Source organism: Semicossyphus pulcher, unplaced genomic scaffold (assembly GCF_022749685.1).
Source record: "Semicossyphus pulcher isolate SPU_LCO1_2020_fin unplaced genomic scaffold, fSemPul1.0.p SCAF_14, whole genome shotgun sequence".
Classification (NCBI taxonomy): Eukaryota; Metazoa; Chordata; class Actinopteri; order Labriformes; family Labridae; genus Semicossyphus; species Semicossyphus pulcher.
Genome location: NW_027211648.1, coordinates 5,049,964 through 5,072,438, shown reverse-complemented (window position 1 = coordinate 5,072,438; position 22,475 = coordinate 5,049,964). Strand labels below are relative to the sequence as shown.

Sequence of the window (22,475 nt, the reverse complement as noted above, 5' to 3'; positions counted from 1 at the left end):
ATTCTTGATGAAACTAATCAGTCTGAAGGATCGGTCCAGGACCAGGACCAGGTCGGTTGGCGACGCTACAACAGGATGACATGTTGCATGTGTTGTGTTGGGGAGGTGTGTCTTGACGTGCGGTCTGCCTGGCTGCATGCTGGCCTCTTATAGGCTGCTGTCTGTGAGCTGGGATGGTGAAGCGGAGCAGGAAAAGAGAAGGCACTAGGACCCAGCGGTGCGTCAGTGAACAGGCAGGCAGAGCGGGGCTGAGTCACTGCATGTGTCTGAGAGGCAGTCAGAAACAGAGCAGAGCCAGGGAGCAGAGGTGATCTCACACTCATCAGCACAGGATAACACAACCATGATGGGTTGACTTGGGGGGGAAGGCGGTTGGAGAGAGGAAGTGTGCGTTCGCCACCACTTGCTCAGCCATGGAGACCAACAAAGTTCTTCATTTCGTGCCTTCGGGTAAGTGATCCATGCTCTGAAGCTGCTCTGAAGCTGAGCACGACACAGCGCTCACTGGGAGAACCTTGGGGTTCCCTACCTAGTGAAACCTGAGAACCCCTCTGTGCAAAACATGTGCAGCACACCTCCACTTCCACTCTGAGGGACGGCAGATGTTTGGCTGTGCATGTGTTCCACTGTACATACTTGGTGTTTTTTCTGTTTGCTCTTTCTGTGTACTTAGGCAATGTTCTGTTTGTGACAGAAATCCTGTTTTTATTTTTTCCAGAGGAGGAGGGGTCCGAGAAGCCCTGTTGGGCTCACAGAAATGCAGATGTTTTTTTTGCCCTTTTCTACGCGTACGCATTTACCGTTTTTCTTTTTCCTTCTTCCTCTTCTTGTTTATCTCTGGTATGCGACACCAGAGGTTCCTGCATTGTGTTTGCTCAGTTTAGGAACTGAACCATGAAAAATGAAACCCGCAGAAAGCCAGTTTACCTGTCGAACAGAGACAGCTGGAATGCAGAGGAAGCCCGGGCTCATAATGCACTTTCTCATGTGTTGCACTGACGGAGCTCGTGCAAGCGCGCTCACTAGACAGAGAGGGGGGGGGGAGATCAACACAGCACAAGAAGCAGTGTGTGAGCGTGCACATGTATTTGTGTGTAGTGCACGTGTATTTGTGCATGTGTTTTTGGGCATGAAAAATGGAGGGAAAAAAGGAGTGTACATCCATATATTGGCATCTTTGCGCGCGAGTGTGTGTCTGTGCCTGTTTGAAGTGTGTGTGATATAGAGAGAGACAGATTAGTGTTGGTGACAGCCACAGGAGAGCAGCAGGTTCCCCCCTTCGCTGAAAGTCCTCCGAGAGACCGGAGCCCATTTGAAGGTGTGATGCGGCTGCCTCCTCACTTTCATTTTGTCTGGGAAGGCAGAGCGGGATACTGCGTCTCAGCGTGTGTTTGTGTGTGTGTGTTTAATGAGGATTGTTTGTGGGAATAAATCAAGCACGGGAAAATCATCTGAGCTTTTAATTGTGTGTTTTTGTTTGTAGTACACAACCCTTTGTGTGTGGAATTAAGAGTGGGAATATATCTGTGTTTGTGTGCGATTGTGTGTGTGTGTATATAATTGTCAGAGTTTAGTCGTGCTCTCGTGCGATGTGGGAATGTGTGTGTGTGTCACGCGCCGTGCACACTAACTACACCTCAGAGTGTGTGTTGGGGCGTGATGGACACTGCTGTGGCTCGTCCCCTGAAGAGTAATTTGTATTCATTTGCTTAGAGCTGATTAGAGGCGGAGAGGACAGGTTTGATCCCTGCAGCAACAATTTGGTTCCAGTGAACAGGCAGGTATCAGAAGGTTTGTTAGCAATCACAGGAGAGGTTGAGGTATGAAGAGGGTCGATATTGATAAAGAAAAACCAAACGTCTCTTTAATTGACATTACAATCGTTTCCGTGTCATTTATTTAACCTTGGCTTCAATGCATGTATTAATGTTTTATTGCCCTTTTGTAAGAAAAAAACAAAGTATCTGCAGGAATTTGATGCAGTTATTGATCAGCACCAGTGACTCAACAATTACTTTGCCAGAGGATTGGATTTCTTGTTTTCCAAACTCACTTTACCGCCCTCTGGATTTTCAAACGAAGCAGGGGGGCTTTTCGTCGCAGCACCTTTCTGCATTCGTTACAGGAACATGTTGTCCATCAGCTAAACCTGCTCACACATATCACAGGAAGTGTTACAGAAAATATTTTCATCCGCGTTGTCACATATGAGCATTAGCGAAGCCTTATTGCAGCATATTGCAGGCAATCTTCCAGATCGTGTCATTATCAGAGGCAACCTGCTGACAGGTGAAGGAGCAGCTGGCGCTGTGGGAGGAGGTCAGGAGATGTGGGATTCATTTTATGGAGCTGTAAATTACCACAGAGACCCACCATATGATTACACAGTGTAATGATGCTGCAGTGAGTCTCTGCATTAATACTGAGGGGTACATTAAGTTACTTGTAACAGTGTAATGTGGGAATATTTACAGAATGTTTTAACTACGACAGTGACGTCACACAGGATTAGATGTAAGCTACTTGTTATTGTTGCTGTATATAAGAGCTGATATTTAACATATAGCATAGGTGATTATTATCTCCACCAAGGAGACTATGGATGACGTTTGTTTGTCTGCAGGATTACAGTAAAGCTACGTCCTGGATTGTCGTGAAACTTGAAGTGGCTCAGACTTTTTTTCAATATGCAAATTTTAATTTGACTTGCATAAAGATTTCTTCCTTGTGAGCATTGCTACGACGTTCATAGAGTTATTTAAGTTTTAGCTTTTGATATTTTAAATGTATTTGCTGATGAAGTAAATTCTGGTTTGCACAAATGTATGCAAAGTTTGTATAAATGCCCAGTGGACATGATGCTTTGGTATATTTTGACACCATTCTTATAGTTTTAGACATTGATTAAAGCCCCCCTCCAGTGAAAATCAAGTGTTTAACCTTGTGAACATCTCCATGTGGTGTTCTTCATGTGCTACAAGACATATCAGGGACAACATCAGCAGTCATCTCCATGGTCTGCTTTTAAACTGCAGTGTACCAGGGACAGGCTGAACAACACGTTTTCAGATTGGCAGGTTTGTGACATCACAAACCTAAGGAGCCAATCCCGTTAATGGACGGGGTGACGCTATGCATATCATTATGTGTAACCTATGGCAACCCCTTGATGATGATGTGCGAGCCAGCTGTAACCGTCGTCGTAATTTTTGCAAACTCACTACTACTAATTACAACATTCCAAGCTAGCTGAGTTTCAACATGTTGCCGCTAAACGACGGAGGGGCCAGTTGGACATTTGCATAGTGGGTGGGGCCTATGCAGATTGGGGATTTTTAATGCCTAGGGAGCATATCAGACACAATTTATTAAGTAGTATTAAAACATGACTGGAGCTGCTCTTTAAGATGTATAAAGAGTATGCACTTGCGTATCACAGATGTCTAGACTATTGGCCTGTGCAGAAGCCATTCTACTTAGGTTAAAAGTTAACTAATACTATTAACTTTAAACTAAATCATTTTTAAAATCAAATATTTGTTAAATATAATTGATTTTCTATATTATTTTTTGTACAAATCAAATTTAAACCAAAAAAAAGTTACTCTTTTGCTGTTCTTGTTTTATTGGTTTGATTTTTATGGTCTGACAAAGGTGGATAGCACATTGCTGGATTAAATATCCAGATCTGTGTATTTGTACGGTTAAAAATGACCATGATGTATATCAATATCGGAAACATAGTCTTGTGGATTTCATGATATTTTAAAACTATATAAACTTCCCAAAATTGGACATTTCTTGCATCTCACAAGACAAAGTCTATTTTTCGTTCTTTCAAAGACATATTCATGAAAGAGCTGAAACCAACGATCATTTTCATTTTGATTCATCAGCTGATTTCCTCGATTAATCTCAATTAATTAACTGCTCGGTCAATAAACGACGGATAAGCCTAATCTGCGTTTCTGCTGTCTTTTTAAAACCTCTCTGATTAAATAGAATAATGACAACATAAAGAAATCTCCCTGCTTCTTGACAGCAGGGTGTCAATCTTCAGGTGTGACAGACAGGCGGGTAATCAGCGCTGCAGCCGTGACCTGCAGAGCCAGGAAATATCGGCATGGAGGACACATAGTGGCCGTGTGAATTAGTAGTTTGACCATGTGGAAGTGGAGGTGTGTGCGAGAAGATGGATGACGTGTTCCCGTGTGCATGCGTGTGCGATTGTGTGCGTGTGTGTGTGTGTGTGTGTCCAGTAGATGTGACAGTGATCTCTGATCAGTATTCACCGCTGGCAACAGATCTCAGAAGCTTCCAGCCTCCGAGCACAGCCATCTGGGCAGAGGAGAAACACACACAGACACACACACACAAATTATTATACAGTGCCACACACACACAAATACACACATACACATCAGCGCTGAAAAATCACAAAAACACGTCCATGAAAGACACGACAAGACAGCCACACACGCACAAGCAAATTCACACATCAGCATTTTTTGAAAAATTCTCTCACACACACACACACACACTAATTTGCACACGCAGAAACACACACTCCCACCAACTGTGCCGCAGATATTGTCCGTACACACTGCACGTAATTATATACACAACTCATTCTATCTCCATAATTTGTTGGTTTACACACGCTAAACAATTATGTAGATGTGTCAACATAGACACTCATCATGCACAGTTCAAGGGACACAGAACGAAGACGACCACACACTCATTACAATTACAACTCACACACACACACACACACACACCCTCTTGTTTTATATCTCTGTCTTTCCGCATCTTCGTCCTTGTTTTCATCTTTTACTCTCCCTCTCTTACTGGTCACTTGAACGCACACACACACACACAGGCAGGTGTGTATTGTGGGTAAAAGAAGGTAAACCAGGCGACATATTCTAATGCTGTAAAGTGTTTAAGGCTAGAGTTGTTTTTTTTACATAATCAGGCCTGCAGTGCTGAAAGCGTGATGAGAACACTTCCTGTCATTTGTGCATGCAGTGCAGGCGGTGTTTCAGGGATGATGTATTACGTTTTTATCACTATCGCATCTTTTTAATTACGCGGTGTACCTTAAATGAAGCGCAATTGGTCAACGTGATAAATTACTGACAATTTAAAGGCAGATATCGGTGAGCATGGGCCGTTATTTACTGAGTAGTGCCTTTCTATGTATCTATTTTTAAGTGAGGATTGTGTCACTCTTTTTCACCGATAACAACATTCTCTGCATTCGACTATCCAGAAACCAAATTTACATTGTCCTAATTTTTTTCATAAAATAATCAGGGTGATTCTAATGAATGAGAACCTTCACAGACGAGAATCAGGGTGGTAGATGATGAAGTCAGACGTGTGTGGCTCTGTTGTTGTGCAGGTAAACGGTGCCGTGGTGAAGCTGCATTTTCTTCCATAAAGCGATGAAGCTGTTTGGTATTTTTGTGCAATTTTGTTTGCTCATTTTGCAAATGTAACCATGCTCTGTCCTCTTGTCATCCCTTTAGTAGATTCAGGTCCACTGCTGTGTATTAATTAGGGATGCTAATTTAGAATTTTTATAATGACTGATTACCGACCCCCCGGTCATTAAACGTTAACCGATAAGAATAAAATATCGTTTTTAGAAAAACAGCCCAGTCCAGTGTCCGTTGGGCATGCACTGGATGGTTCAGCCATGTGATCCAGCAGCAACAGTAAGTAAATAAACATTTACAGACCATCTTTCTTTGATGGTCAGCACACAGAACTTTAATAAACATAAGATCCTGTCCGATCCTGACGACGGCGGAGCTTCAAATAATTAATGAAGTTACGCTTCTGTGCCTCGTGTGTAAATGTTAATTTAATTTAAGCCAATACTTCAACAACAGGCATGTTTGGAAACCTTTTTTTGAAATTCCAATTTTTTATTCATTTTTTTTAACATTTTAAGCAATGCAGCATTTAATGGTGCGAACACACGACAGGACATTTATACAGAATATGACAGCCATTCCTCTACATAACATACGAGCTTGGACATGAAAGATATACAATCATTCACATTATCATTCTGTTGTAACTTAAATTTAACATGTAGCCAGGATTGACCCCATATCTCCGTTGCCCTCCCCCCCATATGATGAATCATTCCATCAGTCCATTCCTTTGCAGTGGGACACCTGGGGCTCTTCCAGTTTTGCCGTACGAGTCTTGCAGTTGTATTTAGCCCAACTTTTAAAACACAGACTTTGTTGTAAGTTAAATTAAAAAGGCCTACCCCAGTCCTTATTATGCAGGAGACAGTTTGTCGACTGGTTTTGGTGGAGAAATAGCGACATGTAGTGTGGTGCGCTGTCTGTTGACTGTCAGACCCGCCGTGGAGAATACCCGCTCAGACGGTACCGCAGAGATACACAACAATTTATTTCTTTTTTCCCAATTTTTAACTGTTTAACCGATAGTATTAATCGGTCAGGTTAAGCGCTCAATAAATAACATCCCTAATATTGACACTTGCTTATCTGGATGACCTTGATGCAGTTTTAATTTCACCTTCCAAAAAGTGTCGCACAAAGCTGCACCAACTTCTGCAACGTTCAAAACTTGGACATGTTGGCTTTGGTGGAAAACTTATCAACCTCCTTTTTTTTTTCTTGTCAAACAATCAAGAGAATTGATCAAAAGATTAATCGACTGAAAATATTCATTAGTTGCTGCCCTATTGTCAGCACATTGAAACAGCTGATGACACCAGTCCAACACATCTCCATGGAATCTCTTATAAGAGGTTGCTCCCAGAAATGTATTGATCATTTTTAGTTAACTTTGATTGAAAGCAAATATGGTTTAAGTTTCCTGGATATGAAGATTTATTATATTTCTTTGTCATGCATGATAGGACATTAAATTTGAGTCACATGGGTTGTGGGAAACAAGAGCAGTTTCCTCTACTTACTCACGTTTCATAGAAGATTATGAAAATAGTGGTAAATTGCAGCCCTTCTCTTTACACCCAAGTCTAACACATTTTCACTCAGGTCAAGACACAGCCTCACTAAATATAATCTTGTAGGTCTCACAGCCTCCTCTTTGTGTTATTATGAGTACGACTGAGACGCTCGAGTTGAACCACTTTTACCACAACTGACGGATTGAAACTGAATTTTTTTCCCCCACTCAACCAGAAGTTGTCTGTTTTATATTTCAAGAAGACGCTAATCACCGCAGTATACATTAAACATAATTCTTTCACTCGTGTTGCAAAGCATTTTCTAAGCTGTGTTTTCACCATGAGGACTGTGTTCTGTGTGAGTCATTAATACTTTTCTGTATAATGAATTTTCAAACACTTATGAATCATTCTTTCATATTCCAATCAATAAATCACACTGACCGGCAATATTAGAAAATTATGAGCAACATCTGACTGAATAACTTTCCTGTGCATAATCCCTTTTTTCTTTGACCGATTCAATTCTAATTTAAATCAACTATATACTTAAAATGAGCCAAACGTCATCTCACAGACTTTATTATTGGAAATAAAGAGGAGCGTCAGGGAATAACTTAAATCTATTCTAAATTACACCCTAATACAGAACCTACAAGCTATTTCAGCAGCCTGTCCCTCCGAGCAACAGGCACAGAAATAGCCCTACGCTTGCCACATGGTTATTCACATGCTACTTGCATGCAAACGTTTTAATTCCAGCCGTATAAAAAGCATCTTTTATTGTTAGAATAAAAAGAAAAACATCTTTTTTTAGCAGTCAAATAGTGGAGTTTAAATTACCAGCGTGCTGCATCCTATGAGAACAAGCAGTAATCATAAATCAAGTCTGGATGAAGGCATTTTTTAACCCTGATTATAAAGGAAGTAGGTGTCACAGTCAATTATTCATAATATTGCATGTATAGTTCTTTTGTTTTCTAGTCTGCTTTGCATCAGATTATGTGTTTGAATTATTATTATATAAGCGGTTTTCAGTGGGTCGAAGTAGAAGATGAGACATTGACCTTATGGGGCCCTTTAGTGTAGATTTGATCCACTTTGATCTGACATCACAGGGAGGTCACGTCTTAATCTTATTGAAAACACAATAGATGCTTTTAACTCGGGAATAAAGCAGATTGTCGTCTGTAGATTTAAAGTGGAGGATCATTCGCCGAGTCAGGCAGAAGCAGGAATGAACGCACGCAGGCACGGGCATGAAGTAATCTCTCACACGGCGTATTTAAACCCACATAAACAGAAATAAATGCACATGTTTAGGAAATAAAAGCACACACAACGTTGGTGGTCCTCCTCTGTCTCTGGTCATGACACGCCGCTTTGGTTTGCCGTTATGTAATTAAGCTCCAGTTTACCGCCTCCTGCTAGCATATACACACCCATTCAGTGCAGATTAAAGCTTCCTCTACAGGTTACAGCACAGGAAGCAGTACTGAGTATCAGCGAGGTGTGTCTCTCAGTTCCTATTTAATACAGCTTTGTATGGTTAACCAAGGCGGCACAGCACAGAACAAATTGTACTGTGCCGGGTACTTTCTCCTTTGCAGTGAATTTAATTTAAAATCCAACAGACAGAATGGTGGACACGGCGCTCTGCCCTTCTTCTGATATGTTCAGCCTCTCACCAACATAGTAATTATTTTAAGATTGAGGATGTGTCAGTGAAACCTCGATTGTTAAGCTTCCCTTTTTATGTGGCTAAACAGTAGTATATAATGTGCTGAATAGTTTGGCAGTAAGGCTGGGTGATCATCAAAATAAATATTTATATTTTTGATGATTCTTCAAATTCAAAGAGTTTTCTAAAGACCAGTACCTAAAGTTTTGAATTAAAGTAATAATCTTGAAGATTTTCATTTAAATAAATGTTGAGTCTCTATCGCCGAATGAGGTAACACAATGGTGATTGAGCCTATGGCCCACTGATGAAAGCCTTTGCATTTGCAGTATTATAGACTGGGTGTCTGAACAAGCGGCGCCCAGTTAGTGACGCGTTTCCCATCAGCCAGCAGTGGTTGGTCTGCCAGAGAGTGTAGGCGGAGCTAAGCGGCTGCTTTTCCGCTCTCTGCAAGTGTTGCGAGTAAACAGTAATCTACTATGGCTGAACAAACAAAGAAAAGATGGATGACTACAGATACAACTTCAAAAATAAGTGAAAATCCAAAGAAAAAGAAACGAACTCGACGCTCAGATGAAGCAAACAGTCTGAAAAGGAAAGCGACTGTCAGCCAGGAAAATCAAGAGTTACAACCGGAGCCAACCGTGGACGTCACACATGCAACACTGTCTGGATATCTGGGAAGTTTGCTCCTGCAATTACTGTTTATCACCACAGGTGCCGCCAAAGAGAACTTCGAGATTACCACTTTAAGGCTGACTCTGTTTTTCAAAGTAGATATTTAAAACACATTCAAAACATTGTTTCTCCATCGCTCTTTGTTAGCTGTTAGCTGTCGCAGAAGAAATAAACAGTCTGCTTCGCAGTGAGGAGTGTGTGATCTTCAAGTGCTGCAGCCTAACTTGCTGTTGTTGTTTTCCCTGCTGTTTGATTTATCCACATCGAGTAAAAATAGTCACAGACACAAAAGCAGGCAGACACACGTACTCTGGATAATTCCAACTAGATCTGACCTGTAGAAACCAGTTGCATCGTGCTGTACGACGAGTCCTGCAGATATATTCTCCGAGGTTATTTATGCCGAGCTGCTGTTTCCATACAGCTGTTGCATGCTGGGTTTGCACACATGCCGTGTGTGGCCTCTGTCTGTAAGCAGTGTTTTGCACTGTTCCGTCACACTGTGTCTGGTGTCCTTTCCGTCCTTGTCGCATGTCGTGACATCAATCATATGCTGCAGCACCAACCAGCGTGTTTTGTGTAGTTTCATGTATCACCTGTAGTAGAAGGGAAGAGCGTGACTTCGGAGGTGGTACTGGTGCCGAGACCCTCTACGTAGCAACATATTTTACACTCCGGGTTGTTCAGGGGCAAAACGCTTGAAACAGCAGTGTGAGGAGCAGGCTCAAGACCTAAAATAGACAGAAGACTACACAAACCCCGGCTCACCTGTGTAGGTGGAGGATTAAAACAGGCAGGCTAGCAGTGATACATACTGTAGTGCTGGAGAACAGTAGGTAGCAAAAGGTGGCTTAATTTAAATTCAGTCCGTGCGGTGCGGGACACGACTAAGGTAAGCAAAGAGATGTCTCCAGAACAGACCAGGGCAGGGCTCTGACACCGCTGAGGTTAGTGGTTTGATTTCCACTGAGGACCCTGCATATTAAAAAGGTTTGAGCACTCAGCTCATTTGGCGACTGCGTCTTATATTTTATCTCAAATGTCACGTCCTCTGTGTGCTGCCGGAAAGCGTGCACAGCAAACACATACAGTAAGAGGAGCTCTCACACGGAGCCAGACAGATGTACTGTTTGTAGACGAGACTTTGCACCGGCATTTTCTCTCCCGCCGCCTCACATCGATTCAGCTGAAAGTGTGTGTGTGCGAGTGGTTCTGTTGGGGAAGACCACAAATGGAGGGAAAAAAAAAAAGCAGTGAGATATGCCGTCGGATGGCGGGCAGGCTGGAGCTGCATACAGTAGAGAACGGAGACTTGAGAGGGAGATGGTGGCCTGGCTTTAATCGAGCCAGAGGAAGAGGGGAATGTGCAAGCAATTAGCAGGAATCCCCCAGCACTGGCGTCCCCCCCCCCCCCCCCATCTTTTACAAAAATCGAGGCAATTTCTTCAGCGAGCGCTCGTCTTGTGTGTGTGGAGTAGAACAACACCCTCGGTCACTCACCCACTCCCAAGCTCATCCACTGGTGAGCCTGGCTCTTTCACTACTAACGCACACTCACTCACTCACACGGCAGAGCATCCCTGCTGCAGCACCTGTGCATAATCCCGAACCTGTGGGTGACTGTTACAGATTGCAAGAGAACACAAAAGCAGGGAGAGTTCTGAAAAATGGATGAACAAATAGATGCAGGGAGGACGGACGAGAATAAATGGGCTAGGAAAATGATGAAGCGCCGGGGGTGGACGGGTGTAAATTGGTGCGTGTTCCCGCGCTAACCTCAGTCACGACGCCTGGTCTCTCTCCGCGCCGCAGACAGGGCCGGATTCATCTGTGGGCTCGCAGTAGCAGGCTCACTATAACTATCAATCCCTCTCAGGTGAAAGGACCAGGGGATTACTGCAGAGCTTTTCAGTGTGTGGACCTGACACCCAGAGACGTGGATCTCTCAGCCATAGAAGAATAAACAGAGCGGGGAACAGAACGGCCGCGGGACTGAATTTATGCACCGATCTCTCCTCTCAAATACACAATTGATGAAAATGAGTAACATTTGTTTCTTAGTTGAGACCTGTTGCACGGCCATCTGGCTGTTACAGTTTGAAATATTCTTGTGTGAGCTCGTGCGTTTGCAGTTGCTGCGTTATGCTAAGAGGCTTGGTCAGGTTCGCCTGTGGCTCTGTGCTGATGGATTTTTTGCATCTTTTTGCCTAAAGCAACTTTTCTTTCTGCAGTATTTGTCACATTTGCACGTACATGCATGCACAAACAAGACACACATTAAATATGTAATCCTCTTAAACACATGGAGACATCTCTTGAGTTTTTATGGAACTGAAATGTTTTTATTTGTCTGTTGTAAAAGCCCAATTACGTACACACTCTATGCACACACATCCGTTTCATGCTCTGTATTGGAAATATGTTAAATTGCGTCTTCCCTATCAAGTAGATGTATAAAGGTGTGGGAACACATTTTAGCACACTCCTACACACACCACATCAGCAGCATATGGCTGAGTGCACATTACTCACACTTCCGTCCAGCATCAACACAGCGGGTCCACCTGTTTGCCAGACAGCCCGCTCGTAGCCAGAACGTGGTCAAGGCTCCTCTGTGACATCACCAACGTCAGACGGCGTGCCCGGGGACACAGCTGTCTGCAGCCGAGCCAGCAGCGCTTCCCCTTCATCAAACAAAGTGTTATATTTAGAAAAGAAGCTGAACCAGTATACTTTGCGTGGACGTAAATGTGGACTGACTGACACAGAGAGAACATTTTAAGCGACAGTGTAGCGTCTGAAATACAAAGCAGCGTGGATAAAACGGACGAAGCAGGATGAATCCTGCAGAAGGAGACTTACAGTATAATTGAGATATTTTGACAGAGAGAGATTTAATTATTCTTTTCCAACAGCCTCTCCGCACTGAAAACATGCTCGCTGCAAACATGTGGTTCGTTTCATCCTTGAGTTTGAATACTCATTTCTACCAACCTGCTTCAAGGAAACTGAAGGACATGAACAGATTTTTTTTACTGCTCATGTGAATCATTGTACTTCAAGGTTCTTTGGATAAAAGCATTCATGAAATATGTGGTTTACCTCGGATGCCTGGCTGGAGGACAGTAGAGTACAGTACGGGCTTGTTTAGTTCAGTAGATTTTTCTAAGGACTTAATTGGCAACAAAAATAAAAAACTTGCTGGTTTCATTCAGATAATATTGAAAAGCTCTCAAATGTTACTCAGTACAGGACAGAAGAATATGTATCTCTGAGATTTAGTCGGTATGGGGAAAACCAATTAGTGAAATATATTTATTCAAAAGCCAAAACAGTTTAAAGACTAGATGTTTGCAATATGTAAGAAAATTAAGAAAAATAAGCCGAAATTAGAAATCTTTTTTTAATATTTGGCTTCAGTTGACCATTCATTTGCTCTAAAAGTGAGTACTTGCTGTACATAAATACTTTGGATAAATGTCCAACCAGCGGCCCAAAAAACAAAACAAATCAGTAAAGTACAGTATCAGAATAGTATTGAATAAAGCCATAAGAAGTTGCTGGAACTAGAAAGAATTTTTAACTAAAGGTGGCTGCTCACTGCCCAGACGACGCCCAGCTCAGCCCAACATTTTAAGTTGGCAGTTGCTTGTTTCAGTCTTTAGAATGTTCCGGAAGCCAACTGCCAGCTCCACACTGCCCAGACATCAGCTGACAGGACTGACTTTTGTTGCCTACTTTTTCTTATTTAAAGTCGAGCTGAAACGGCATTTCGAGAGTATCTAGCTTCCGTATCGTGACGTATTTCCGAGTGAAACAGGACGTGCAGGCGGGACGTATCATTAGAGGGATTTGATTTGATCGTTGAGAAGTGGGCGTAGACGGACGTTCTCCGCAGCGCAGTAGCTAGTTAACTGACCGAGCGTTCTTGGTGCTCTGCGGCTAAATGTTGCAGATTGATTGGTTGAAATTGTTTGGTGCTAACTTACGTAAGCACGCGTGAAATTTAGTTTTACCAGAAGAAAAAATGATCGGATTTTGATATAAGAATACGAAGAAATGGATTTTCTGTATTTTTTTGGCCTATATTGTCAAATAGATGCACAATATTACCGAGGATGTGATCTAAAAGGATTAAAATGACATTTTTCATTTCACCTTGACATAAGTTTTTGCTTTATTTTACATGAACAAAAGTTGGGCGTACTGATGGAGCGCAGGCAAGTATAGGCTGGTTGTCATGGTAACCCACTCTCAGAATGTTGCGGTTTGTTGACAAAACGACTTCACCAAACCCAACTGGGCATGTCAAACTGGAACAACTCTCAATCCAACCAACACCAACTGTCGGCGCACACTGACCCAAATCGAAACTCGGGGTATAATAAATTGTACATCTTTCCCATATAATACACAGACTTGTCATACTGTGCTGGTTTTACCTTTCAAAGTTGGCACTTGACCTCATTTTTGTTCCACACAGAACTCTCTGACAGCTTCTGCAATTTTCTCTGGTTCCGAATCTCACAGCGCCGCAGCCGCTTTACCGACCCCTGGCACTAAGGCTTTCTTCTTCTTTTGTTATTTAATGGTGGTTATCAAACAGCTTTCAGATGCCGGTAAAAATGGAAAAAATATATTTTTTAAGATAATAATGGCTAGAACTTCAAATATTTGAAATTCAAAAATGACCCATCTCTACTAAGGTCCCAATTATTTTTTGGTTTATGGACTAATGCTCTGTAATATGGACTTAAATGGATTTTAATAAGGCTTCATTGTCAATTAATCTCGTCAATTTCTTTCATTAGTTTTTTGTTCTCTAAAATGTGTCCCAACAGTCTGACATCCTCAAACGTCTTGTGTTGCCAAAACCTAAAGATATGTTCAGTTTGCTGTCCTAAAGGAGTTAAGAAACAGGAAGATACTGACATTTATTGTTTTCTCAAAAAACAAACAAACGTGGTTTTCTCACAAACAGGCCGGACACTGATATTACAGACCAGGACAAGTTAAGCTTGTTATATGTTTGTTTTGTGCTTTTGCAACTCTGGGGACACGAGTCGTGATCATCTGACGTTAAGGTTGTGCAGTGTTTTGTCCAGATAACGAGATAAATAAGTCAAGATCTTGAGAAAACTAAATAAATGATTCGTTATCACGTGAAAACAGAGCAAATAAAATGTATGTCCGCTTAAGGGGTCCGTACTTTAGTCTAAAGTAAAACTTAAGGTTCACATCTGCAGTAAATGTGTCGCTCTAGATGTTGAGATTTTTTAGCTCCTGCAGTTTAAGATTCAGTATCATATTATATCACAGAGTATGGACAGTAATCAAACTGTCGGGAGGCTTTTGGTGACAGGAGGACCCGACAAATAAGTGGCAAATTGCAGTGAAAGTGTGAGCCTGTGAGTGTGATGAGAGACGAGCAAAGACTTGTCCTGATAGAGCCGGATGAAAGAGGCTGTGACCTTGTGAGGTTATGATGAGTTGAAGAATCAAGCCAAATCATGTTTCCTCACATATTACATCATCTAAACCACGTTTGGCTTTACACCGCAGCTCAGCGACGTGGTCTGACGTGCTTTTAGCAGCTCGGGGGTTACAGTGTAACACAAATCCTCCTTGTAGACCGCCGGGGTGGCTTCCGACCTGAGCAAACACTCCATCCATTTTTGGCTGCTTTTCCGGGACAAGATTAAAGAGGTCCCTTCACCAGCAGCTCCGTTAGAGGCTCTCCCAGGCCAGGATTGTAAGGATCTGCCCTCACCAGACAATGTAAAGGATCTCAATACAAACAAACGCACTCTTCATAAAGAAACAGTTTTACTAGTTGAATTACAGATGCAAACCTACGACAGCTCTTGTCTTCTTACATTCACACTTTCACATCTATTTATTTGACCTCTGGATGGCTTAATGTAGAGCAACAAGTGAAGCTGATTGTCATTAAGGATTAGCTGATTTTACCCGTACCTGCGACATGTGTGGCAGGAGGCATTTTGTCTGTCCCTCCGTCATTCTTGAGAAAAATTCCTCAAACTTGGCACAAATCTCGCTGGATAAAAGGATAAAGTGATAACTAATTGTTGGTCAAAGGTCGCTGTGATCACACAGAACATTTTTTGCGTTGATACATTAAATATGAGAACATTACACTTAAGGTCTGATAGGAAAAGTGAAGTGATTTACTTTTTTACCCAAGAGGTCGAGGGTCTACTTCACTCTGACATCATGCCCTTGAAAAACACTCGTCCGTCCAATTTTCACATCCCGTTCTCCCATTCAGGAGATGTCTTTAAATGACACTACCTGTCAATTAGACTCAGAAAGAACTGATTTGATTTTGAAAGTCAAAAGTCAAGGTCACTAACTACCATATCACCTCTTCTGTTTTATTGCAGGCCTACTCGTTTATTTTTAGGGTAATGTACGTTTTGAAATATTTTCCATAATACAAATATAAAAATAGTCATTCCATGAAAACACTGGATGTAATTTGTAACTTGATTTGTTAACTAAACCGTCTAGAGCTGGGATTCCCAAAGCTACCTCTAGGGGGTGTGCGTGAGGATAAATGTAATCAATTTAATGGATCTGCTTTCTGTCCATGTGATCTGTTTCTGAGCCTCTGCATGTGTCAGTCGTGTGTACCTCTACTGCAGTTTGATTCAACTTAGGCTACTGATGTTTAAATCTCCATAACCACGATGTTACGTTTGGTGATTGTAATTTAAACTCGATTGAATTTTTCTTTCATGCGGCTGAAAATCTGACAGCATGTTCCCCATCTTCTCTCATGATGGGCCGACCTGCCTGTGCGTTCCTCCTCGCCCTCACTCGTCTTCTTTGCTCTTTAAAAGTGCGGACTTGTGCGTAAGTTTGTTGCAGTGTAGTTTCAGTTTCGAATGTAACAGCGCTTTGTTGTGAATGCACCTATAGGTAGGCCATGTTGGGTTCCCGGTCGGGATGTAGAAGCGGGTGCGTCACCTTAAAAGTTCTGCTCTAGTGAAAGCCATCAGTTTTGTTTTGGCGTCCCATCCTTCTCATATCTACTGTACATGCTTACATGAATAGTGACTTAAGTACTAAAGCACAGAAATGCATCATGGTAAATGTTTCCATGATGGCTCTGACCTGAGAAAACAATGTGTAGATGTACCCTCTCACCTACCTTCATGCTCCAGTATGCGACCGTGCCTCTTGGGAAATACCATGCAAACACATACTGTAAATTGCCATTTACAATGTGTGTGCAATTAGCATGCCGACTGAACTTTAACATTCCTTTGGAGTAAAAGGGGAGACAGATAAAGGCCAAATGTGGGCCTGCTGTTTAAAACGTGTATACGAGCAAACGGAGCAGAGCGTGGAGAGGAATTCCCTCTCCGCCTGGGCTCTCCAAACGACCACAGCTCCAGAGAGGACGAGTGCCAAAACAGCCTGCGGGCACAATTAGCCAACCAAAGGCCCGGCCTCCTCCGCCGTGCCGGCCCAGCCCTCGTAGATTCCCCCCACAAACGCAGCAGGGGCGCCTTTAAATCTCTCGCACTCTTCACTTCTCAGCCTCACCTCTCCGTTAAATTCCAGGTTTGTCCCTCCTGGGGGCTCTGGCATCTGTTTTGCATGTACCTGCAGCGGGCTGCCCTGCAATAGATCGGCCCGCATGGGGAGGAAGGTTGGCTCAGTTTCAACCTGGCTGGTTTATACACACACTGAGGGTCGTATAAGTTGACTTCCTGTTGTCTTGGAGCATTTAAATACACATCAAAACATGTTTTTTGATACAATTAGGGCACAGTCTGCACTGGGTTAGAATAATGAGTGTTTCTTACCAATAAAGCCATCCACAACTGCTCGGAGAATGTAAAATGTCCTTCCCTTTCACTTGATTAAAATACCTGAAGCTATCAAACAGCAGCAGGAATATCAGGTGCGTTACATCTGCAGCCTTTGAGCACAACAGTGAGTTATTAAACAAAGGTCGAACGGCTTCAGTAACTGTCTTTATACATGTATGCCACTATTGATTCATCTTGAGCTACAGAACCGCTTTTATTCATACTGTTCTCCCGATTTGGTGAATGTAATTTATCCATCGAGGGGGCGCTCTGAGTGCCATCAAAAAACATATCCTACTTTAAAGATGGATAAGGCTCAACCTCGACTTCAGCCGCTGATATCATTCCCCTTAAAATATATCTTCTTCCTGCTTTAGTCTCACATTGTGGCACACTGCATCAGGAGCGAGCTCATGCCTGGGGCCACCAGATTTACAGCACATAGTTGTGTGCCCTGAATTAAGACTTTGGACTGCACTCGCATCACTTTTAGGAAATAAGAGTATAAAGTATCTGCTTGAGAGCTTTTTCTGGTTCGAGTATCTTCTCAAATATGAGGAAGAGAACTTTCACTTTGGTTTGTTTACTGAAACTAGCTGCGTTTATACAGTTCCTTCTCTATATGTCACGCCTGGTAGGGAAGGACTGACTGTCCTGCAGTGTTGGGCTGTGAAGTTGCTCTGTGACTTGGTAGGAGAGGAGGTAAATCGTATTTAATGTGGGCACTCGCACACCTACAGGGCTTCATCTCAGTCTTAGCCTGGGGCATCCAGATCACTCAAACTATCCCTGAATGTGCCCTGCACAGATGTTTCTTCTTCTCATGGACTGTGCGAAGTCATGTTCCCTTTACTTTCTTTTTGCTCTTTTGAGAACTCAAGGATCAAAAAGAGGATTCAAAGCAGAGAGAAGGTCGGCTGGGGTTTCAATCGTAGCCCACAGGGACATTTGTGGTTCCAAAGACAGAAATCACACAAGCATCTCAGGTAACATTTTCACTGCAGAAGCCCCTCGGTATGTCTTTGTCAAACAGCTGTGACTTGCTGCGTCGCTACTTTCTAGTCCTCCCACTGATGCAGAAAACCACAATCGCTGCGAAGGCGACAAGGCGGTGCAATCTTCAGCGGATCGCTCGTATCACACTAAGGTTCGGCTTTATCAGGAAGAAAGAGTTTGTCGCGTGGCGTGTACTGACACGGCATCAAGTGATGAGCAGAGCGGTTGTTGCTTTGCTTGTGGCTTTGTGATACGTAAACTCGACTGGCTGACAGATATTTGTCTATGTATGAGTTGGGCAATGATGAAAGGAAAGAGACTTCTTATTTGTAGTTGTGTCACAGCCTGTATTGTATGGCTGCATTATAAGAGACATGTTGAGCATGAGGAAGTGAGTTTTGCTCCTACGCATTCCTACACCAGAGTTCAGTATTTCTTTGTCATAATCAAAGATCACGGGCTAGACATCTGAAACCCTTTGCAGGCTTACAGCTGTGACTGTGTGAAAGCATAAAGACAGAAATAGGCACCATCATTGTCACCCGATTAGTACAGCCACACATAGGTGTGGTCCTGCTGTGGTTTGGGCTGCATGCAACTTAAGATCTCTGTTGATAGTTCAGGGCATAAGTTCACACGGGCAGAAACTGGTTTGTGTTGCAGGGCTGAGAAAGAATGTTACAAGTAACAAATTGCTACATTACAGAAAAATACAAAACTTAAATCTTACAACATATGCACAAAAGGTGTCGACAATGCTAACGGCAAGGCGGTAACGTTCATGATTCAAAATTGGTTGGAATTAACCAGCAGGTAGACTGAACAATTTTGTACTTCGGTGTGATTTTGTTGCTCCCGAGCCGCAGTCCTGCAAACTGTAGTCAGAGGAAAGACTGAAGTTGCTTCAGGCTAATTCAGGCGATGTCTACACGTACACGGGTATTATTGAAAACGCCTCCTTAATTTCCAAAAAATAAATCCCCGTCCAAAACGAAAACGCAAGAACACAACAGAAACGCTGTCATGAGAATGCCACACCAACAGGTGGCGATATAACCCAGTCACGCAAAGAAGAAGAAGAAGAGTCATGACCAATTAAAAGTCTGAAAAAATCTATCCCGATGCCTTTCTTCCTCAATATAGTAGACGAGTAACTGTACATATATGTTTAAACATGTAAAAAGTCCTCACTGTTTATGTCACATGACGCGTCGCCATGGAGATAACGGCGCACAGCCTGACGTCACGAGCCAAAAACGCCGTTTACCCCGTCTGCATGTCTCCGCGGAAACTGAGTTTCTAAAAGTCTTCACCCTGGCCGCAGAGAAAAAGCTACGTTTTGCGCGTGTACGTGTGGACATGGCCTCAGTTGGCCTCAGCCTCACTCGTAGCTGCTGTGTCAGTGGTGAAGAGGTCATGTGGCGTCTAACGTTGCATAAAACAGGTGCTTTATTCACTCAGCGACAAACTGTTCTTTTCAAAACCTGAATACTTGAACCTGAGCTTACCCGGACACACTGAATACTAGGCCTGCACAATATGAGAAAAATCTGCAATGTGCATTTACGTTATTCAATATTGCGATAACGATATCGACATTTTTTGTTTCACGTCATGTGACCCAGTGTCCTCAAGTCAAGGTCAGACGTTAATACTCACTTGGTCAAATAAGACGCACCTCATTACATTGGATTTAATTGCTACTAATATTTTATATTAATGTTTTTATGTAAAATTTTGGGGGTTTTTGTTCAATTATTTTCAACAGACATGCACCATCATGAACGCCATTGCAGCCGCCACCCTCACAACAACCAACGTTACCGTAGGCTGCCAGCCACCATCAATCAAAAGTTTAGAAAATGAAAATAAAACAAGGAAAGTAGATAAGGCTGCCAAATCTTTACACAAGGAAACAAGGTGTCACCAGATAAAGGAAGTACAGCACAGTCATTATGCACTTGTGTTTCTCGAATACTCAGTATACGTGTGGGAACATGAGCATGCAAGGTTAACGTCTCTGTTTATTATTTATACATCTGCTGACACTGAGAGCAGCATTATTTGGTTGGCTGGCTGAAGCTGTATTCTCACACAGCTGTCATAAACGAGTAGTGTAGGGACTGAGTTTATTCACATAAGGGGCAACGCTGAAGCACAATACATTACTTGTGTCAGTTTGCATGTCATGACATGCCTCTGCGATGATGTCATTCGCACAGATAGGACTTGTGTTTCTTAAAAATGCGGTGGTGTCATTGATTGGTTCAGTTTCTTCAAAATAAAACTAAAATGAGAACAGAAACACGAAATTATCTGATGTTTTATGCATGCTCATCCATTATAAATCATTGCTTGTTTAAAAAGCTTGAACACAAAACAACATTTTTTACTGCGCCTGAAAGTTTTTTCGGAATTTTTACGAATGCAACTTTTATTTTCATGCAAAGAAACCACTTTTTTGTTTGTATTTGTTCATCCCGTGTCCTCACACCACCCATCAGATCATTTGCATACGTTTGATTTGAGTTACCAGGGCTGCAGAGAGCACAACATCAATCAACAGGGGTTTTTCTGAAATTCAAATTATTTGCTCAAACAAATGTAAATGTAAGGAAAGAAGACATTCTAATTTACTGATGTCCCAGCCCATTATAGGTATCTTTGCGCCAAATTGAAGTGAATTTGCTCCTGATTTCACAGGAATAGCCTTCATGGCTGCTTATTAGCCTGTCCCTGCAAGACCATCAGAGCATGAAGTATGTAAAGGCTCTGAATCAGCTCCTAAAACTATCTGCATGTGTGTGCAGCACATCGTATAAACTCATGAGAAACCAGTAATCCATCTCATTTAACCTCTGCTTTCTGCAGAATAACAGTTCGGTCTAATTTAGGAGTTTATTGTCTACAAAAAGGATGTACCAGGTTACTCACTCCCAGACAATAAAACTTCCTGCCATTGTTAATTTCCCCCGAGTTCGAGTTACTTATTTGCGTGCTGAATTTTAGAACAAAGCCTTTTTATTTGGTCTTAAAGTGAAGCTTGTTGCCCCACATCAGAGGATCGTTCCCGCCGTATTTATATTGATCTGACAAAGCCCGTACATGGCCAACATGCATTCCCCTCCAATCCTCCTAAATCTCTCCCTGCATCTGTCAGTGGCAAACAGCTCAATACAAGCAGAGTGCATGAATCTTCATGATGCGAGCTGCTTCTGATCACAGCACTCAGAATAAGACAGTTCAGAGGAGCACAGCGTCCTCAGGAAGCCGGCATGATGTGCTACATAAATAAATAAGCAGTCCGACAGAAGAGCCGCTCCGGGATATAGACAGATTTGCCTTTGTTCAATGATTTTCTTACATCTCTGCACTCTGCAGACTAAAAATACTATCTTTATGTAACTATTCTTGTGCCAAATCTTCAGCGGCAGTGTACATAAGTAAGTAGGTAAAGTTTCATTCATATAGTTCTCCTTAAAGCTGCTACAAAGTGTTTTACGCACACATGAAAAATATAAATTGATTAACAAATCAAATAACGTCACATTTTAATCATCTGTGTCCTCAAGTTTGAGGTGGATCAGATGACGCACCGTGGAGGAAAGTATGACCTCTTTAGATGGCGAAAAAAAATCATCAAAATAAAATCAAAATGGCCGACTTCCTGTTTGGTTTTGGCTATTGTTTCATGAGGCTTTTTTGTAGGTCTTGACATGATACTTATGCCGACCAAATGTTGTACATAGGGTGTTGGAAAATAGCTCCATAGCGCCCCCTAGAACGTCTCTAGAATTGAGCCCCTGCTGTGCGTCTCACCCAAAATAATTGGTCACCACTTCTGATTTGTGTGCGAAGTTTGGAGACTTTTCTCGCACCTTTAGCCCTCCAAAAATGGGATTAATTCTGTGCAGAGAAAAAGAGAGAATAATAATAATGTCAGAAATTAAAACACAGCTCAAAGAGAGAATGAAATGAACCAAAAACACAATACGGGGATGGAGATCTATAAAAAGGCTTCTCGATAAGCTGCTTAAAACCGCCCAAAGATTTAAACAAATCTGATGGATTGTTGTTTTAGCCCCAAACCTCTCTGGATGTTCCCCAAAGGTTGGATCACCTCGTGTTTTTTTGGGAGTTTGCAGGACGGGATGGATGAATAACAGGCTGAGATTTGAGTGACGGGGTTGGTTGGGAATGAGGAACGAGGAGCTCAGACATGTGACTGGGAGCAAGGTCATGGTGTTTTGTTTTGAGGTTTTATTACTACAACTGCAACCACTAAAAAATAATTCAAAGAGTCCTTTTCTAAAAAATT

The 22,475-nt window shown here is 42.3% G+C and overlaps 1 protein-coding gene across 2 annotated transcripts in view; it reads left to right on the top strand.

Moving 5' to 3' along the window:
* The first annotated feature begins 258 nt into the window (after positions 1–258).
* Positions 259–22,475, top strand: part of slc4a11 (solute carrier family 4 member 11) — a 103,836-nt gene continuing 81,619 nt past the window's right edge. For both annotated transcript variants that reach the window (XM_069661492.1, XM_069661491.1), the window contains exon 1: positions 259–450. In XM_069661492.1, coding sequence (XP_069517593.1) covers positions 414–450 — 37 coding nt within the window. In that variant the 5' untranslated portion in view covers positions 259–413. The remainder of the gene's footprint in view (positions 451–22,475) is intronic.